Raw genomic sequence first — 5048 nt, 5'->3', positions numbered from 1 at the left:
TGAGAATCACTCTTGGTCTTTGGGGTTGGAAGACCACACCCCCAGCCCCCAGCCCTGGGGCGACCGGCCCGAGGACCCAAAGCAAATGGGAATTGTGGGAATACTGGACTGGAGCCTCCCAGCGGCCTCCGGCTCCCTGACGCCCTCTCCTTCCTGGAGGGACGAGGAAGTACCAAGCGAGCAGTGGAGCCCGGTCCTCACCGGGAAACCACGACTCATCCCAACTCCGGGGTCCGGCCCTGAAACCTCCCAGCGGTCAGGCCTCCGGCCGCAGAAGGGCAGGCAGATATGGGGACACGAGCCCTCCCCCACTCCGCCGGGGTCCTGCGAGGTTCCCGACTTCACACTGACCACCCCCCACCCCATGATGAAGCTCGTGGCCTTCCCTTCTCGTCCTCTGGGTCCCCAGGGAGCCCCTTATAAGAGGTCAGTGGAGGGCAGGAGTCTGAAGGCAGATGCCGCACCCCGGCCCTCTGGTTGGCTCTTCGCCTCTCACCCACCTCTTTCATCCCCTCCCTGGGGACTCCCAGCAGGGCCCGACTCCTCGCAGCCTGGGAAGTCAGACCTTCGCCTTGGTCTCGCAGCTGTGAGCCCTCCCGGCCTGCAGCGGGGGGCCCCCGGAGGGGGAGCCGGCCAGCGTTTCCCCCTGCGGGAGCCCTCCGAGGAAGTGCTCGCTGAAGAGCGCCCAGTCCCCCAGGCTCATGCTCAGGGCCTCCCGGATGTCCTGGGGGTCGCTGAGGAGCAGGGTCCGCCCGTTGAGGTTGTGCTCTCTCACCCGGGCCCGGTAGCGCCGCAGGGGTTCGCCCTTGAAGCCGAGGTCACCCAGCTGCAACACAGGGGTCACCGTGGCTCGTCGGGGCGGGGGAGCAGCCCAGGGTCTCCCCCCGCCTCCTCCATTCCTCCCCATTCCCTCTCCCTCCTCCCTTCGCCTGCTTCCCTCTCGTCCTTCCCTTTCTCCTTTCGTCCTCCCCCTCGCCCCCGCCTTCCTCCTCGTCCACTCCCTTCCCTCTCCCCCGGCTCCTCCCCAGGCATCCTGCCATCCTACCCCCGTCCCTCAGCCCGTCGGTCCGTCGGTCGGTCCTTCGGTCGGCGGCGGATCCCACCTTCTTGCAGACTTCCTCCACGCCGAGCCGCAGACCCGCGCACACCGGGAGCCTGCGGACCGCCGGGACCGGCCTGGAGCTGGAGGTCCGGCTCCCCCGCAGCAGCTCCAGCCGCCTCTTGATGGACAGGTCCAGGTTGACGGTGACGGGCAGGTAGAGGTCGGCTTCGCTCGTGTGGAAGGGCTCGGGGGGGTCCCGGAATTGACCCCGGAGGAACTGCTGGAAGAGCTCGGGGTCCCCGTCCAGCACCAGGAAGCGGCCCAGGTGCGGCTTCATCAGGTCGAACTCCTCCCGGTAGCGCTCGAAGGTCTCCCACAGCGGCTCCGAGGGGGCGGCCGGCACGACGCCCTGCAGCTGCCGCTCGTCCTCCAGGCACTGCAGTAGCCAGCTCAGATGGCACGGCCACTGATTGGCCAGCATGACCCAGGCGGCCAGTTTCAGGGGGCGCAGTTCCTTTATCTGTAAAATGAGGGTTAAGACCGTGAGCCCCGTCGGGGACCTGGACTCTGTCTAACCTGATCAGCTCATATCTTCCCCGGCGCTTAGTACAGCGCCTGGCACATGCCGAGGGCTTAACAAATGCTGTTAAAAAAAAATGGGTAAATACGATGTATTTATCATACATAAATATGGTGAAAAATCTAGACTGTAAGCGTGATGTGGGCAGGGAATGGGACTGCCAAGCCTGTTGTGCTCTCCCAAGCGCTTAGTACAGTGCTCTACGCACACTGAGCTCTACACAGGGGAGCAGCATGGCCTAGTGGCTGGAGCATGGGCCTGGAAGTCAGAAGGTCATTGGGTTCCAAGCCCGGTTCTGCCACTGGAGTGCTGTGTGGCCTTGGGTAAGTCACTTCCCTTCCCTGGGCCTCAGTTCCCTCATCTGTAAAATGGGGATTAAGACTGTGAGCCTCAAGTGGGACAAGCTGATTGCCCTGTATCCACCCCAGTGCTTAGAACAGTGCTCTGCACATAGTAAGCACTGAACAAATACCAACATTATTATTATTATCATCTATAAAATGGGGATTGAGACGCGTGAGTCCCACGTGGGGCAGGGACTGTGACCGACCCGATCTGCTCGAATCCATCCCAGCGCTTAGTACAGTGCCTGGCATATAGTAAGCGCCTAAAAGATTCCGTCATCACTATTACTGGTAGTAGTAAGCGCTCAGCAGATCCAATCGATAGATTGATTTGCACACCTGCGGCCGGGGCACCCTGCGGACCAGGAGGTGCATGCTGATGGCCACGCTGTTGGTCAGGCGCCTCATGTCCACCACGCTGTCCGACATGAAGGCCACCATGGAGGGGCTCAGGAGGCTGTCGTGTGCGTCTCGGATGTGCTGTATGGTACCCGGCCCTCCCTGGTCCCCGGCTTCCATCAGAGGCTGCATTTCGTGGGCCAGGACTTCGGCCGGGGCCTGGTCATCGTCTTCATCGTTGGCGGCCCTGGGGATCGCGGAGCCGGGGTGGACGAGCACCAGAGAGGTGCGACGGGGGGCCGGGAGCCGGCGTCGGCCGACCCCCACCCCGATGCCGTCGCCGTCGTCCTCCTTGGTCTCCGTCGCCAGCCGCTGGTTGTCCCTGACCACGCCGGCTAGCAGCTGCTGCCGGGACTCGCGGCCCATAGGGGGCACGGAGAAGGGCAGGGTGACCAGGCGGTTGAGGAAGGCGTAACCATTGTAAGACAGGCCCCGGCGGCTCAGGGAGGTCTCCACGCCCTCGGCCACCACGCCCGGGTCCACGGCCAGGATGGACACGAAGGGCGCGTCGCGCTCCGACAGCAGGATGGACAGGGCCTCCAGGACGCCCAGCAGCTTGTCCGGGGAGCACTTGTCCAGGTCGCTGACCTGCAGCACGATGCGGATGCGCCGCCGCTGGAAGCTCTCCATGGCCCGCACGCAGGCCGTGATGACCCGCACCTCCCGCTTGACGCCGTTCATGAAGTCCAGCTGGCCGCTGAGGTCCGTCCGGTTCATCTGGCGCTCCACCTGGCCCTTGAGCGTGACCATCGCGTTCTTGGCCACCGTGACCACCAGCGGCAGGGCCCGGGCCACGGCCGCCCCCGCCACCGCGCCGCCAAGCCCCTCGGCCAGCGCCACAGCCCGCTCGGAGGGGTCGCCCGGCGACAGGGGGATGCCCATGACCAGCGCGAGGATGGCCACGCTGGCGACCACGGCGGCCACCAGAGCCAGGGCGGCCCACAGGGGCAGGCAGAGGATCTTCCTGCTCTCCCAGCGCACCTCGGCCGCAGCCTGCCGCAGCTCCCGCTCCCGCCTCAGCGCCCGGAAGAGGCTGACCGGCAGGAGGCCGAAGTGTTCTTCCACCCGGTCACACAGCGTGGTGACCAGGCCGGCCCAGAGCCGGTCGCTGCCGGCGAACTCCCAGGCGCTGAAGCGGATGAAGATGTGCTGGATGTTGGAGCGCGCGGGGGCGGACCGGTCCTGGGACGCGGGCACGGACCCAGGCACGGACACGGGCACGGGCCGGAAGAAGAGAAGCTGGAAGAGGACGGCCACCAGGTCCCAGCCCCGGCAGCCCCGCGGAGCCGGCCCGCCCCGCTCCATCTCCTGCCGGTCTTTCTCTTCCCCTTTGGCCACCAGGAAATCTGCGGGAAACCAGGGAGGAGGTGGGGGGGGGGGACCCCTTTAGCCCCCCAGCCCGTGCCGGCCACTGGGCCGGGGGGAAGGCCGAGGGAGAGGAGGGAGTCGGACCCCAGGACGGAGAGGGGTCGGGCTGAGGAGCCCCGAGACCGAGGGGACAGGGTGTCCCCCACCCTGGCTTACCTTGGACCTTCTGCAGCAGGACGTTTTTGCGGTGGCCCCACGGGGCGTAGAAGCCCACGGTGACCGGCGTGGGCGCGTGGTAGAGGACTTTGGCCAGGGCGTGGCAGAACACATCATCCTCCATCTCCTCTCCGGAGCGGCAGGCTCGGAGGCAGGGGCCTGGCCCGGGAGAGGCTGGAGGGGGGCGAGTCTGGGAAGAAGAGCCCGGCGGGGGGAGACCCGGATCGACCTTCATCCCCAGGCTGGTGACCTTTCGGCGGCGTCTGGGGCACTTTGAAATCTCCCCCAGCCTGGGGGTCGAAAGCTGCCAACTGCAGGAGGGAATCCACCAGTCAGCCCCCCTTGTAGACTGTGAGCCCGTTGTGGGCAGGGATTGTCTCTCTCTGTAGCTGAATCGTATTTTCCAAGGACTTAATACAGCGCCCTGCACACAGCGAGCGCTCAATAACTACGATTGAATGAATGAATGCTATTTATTGAGCGCTTACAACATGCAGAGCGCTGAACTAAGCGCTGGGGAGAGGACAATACAATAGAATTAGCGAACACGTTCCCTGCCCGTGACGAACCTACAGTCTAGAATGAGGGAAAGGCTTCGCTCACTCTCGCCCACCTCTCCCGAGACGGATTCGCATTTCTCCCTCTCCCCTTCCCTCCCTCTCCCTCTTCTCCCCTTTCTCCCTCCTCCCCCCCCCACCCCTTTTCCTCTCTCTTCCCCTCCCTCCACCCTATTCACCCTCCCTCCCTTTCTTCATTTTCATCATTCCGGTCCCCTGGGGAGAGACCCAGGGTAATTCAGAAGCAGCGTGGCCTAGTGGAAAGAGAACGCCCCTAGGAGTCCAAAGACCTGGGCTCTAATCCCCCACCTGCCACTTGCCTGCTGTGTGACCCTGGACAAGTCACTTAATTTCTCCGGTCCTCCGTTTCCTCATCTGTAAAGTGGGAATTCAATACCTGGTAGATACAACGCCTTAAGACTACGAGCCCCACGTGGGACCGGATTATTTTGTTTCTACCCCAGGGCTTGGTAGGGTGCTTGGCATCTGGTACGTGCTTAACAAGTACCACAAGTATTATTATTCTTGTCGGCTCCTGGACTCGAAGTCTTCAACGCCTCCAAGAGTGGGGCTCGGTCTCGGCCTTCTCTTCTCCGCGCTGA

At 63.9% G+C, this 5048-nt stretch overlaps 1 protein-coding gene across 1 annotated transcript; it reads right to left on the bottom strand.

Moving 5' to 3' along the window:
• Window positions 1-559: 559 nt before the first annotated feature.
• On the bottom strand, window positions 560-4013 carry LOC114812081 (NTPase KAP family P-loop domain-containing protein 1-like). Its single transcript, XM_029064983.1, has 4 exons — window positions 3890-4013; window positions 2306-3711; window positions 1104-1562; window positions 560-826 (listed from the first exon to the last, which is right to left on the bottom strand). The coding sequence occupies exons 1-4, from the start codon at window positions 4011-4013 to the stop codon at window positions 560-562; spliced, it is 2256 nt and encodes a 751-aa protein (XP_028920816.1).
• Between the last annotated feature and the right edge of the window lie 1035 nt (window positions 4014-5048).

The sequence above is a fragment of the Ornithorhynchus anatinus genome, chromosome 5 (genome assembly GCF_004115215.2).
Source record: "Ornithorhynchus anatinus isolate Pmale09 chromosome 5, mOrnAna1.pri.v4, whole genome shotgun sequence".
Classification (NCBI taxonomy): Eukaryota; Metazoa; Chordata; class Mammalia; order Monotremata; family Ornithorhynchidae; genus Ornithorhynchus; species Ornithorhynchus anatinus.
The sequence above is the reverse complement of the archived record's forward strand: the minus strand, read 5'-3'. Positions and strand labels throughout refer to the sequence as shown.

What these genes read in the sequence shown, in the direction of transcription:
- LOC114812081 (XM_029064983.1), bottom strand. Translation starts at nt 4,013, where the DNA reads ATGGAGGATGATGTGTTCTGCCACGCCCTGGCCAAAGTCCTCTACCAC. An exon ending in CCTGCTGCAGAAGGTCCAAG is followed by an intron (nt 3,712 to 3,889) that starts GTAAGCCAGGGT and finishes GGTTTCCCGCAG; the next exon opens with ATTTCCTGGTGGCCAAAGGG. An exon ending in TGGAGGAAGTCTGCAAGAAG is followed by an intron (nt 827 to 1,103) that starts GTGGGATCCGCC and finishes CCTGTGTTGCAG; the next exon opens with CTGGGTGACCTCGGCTTCAA.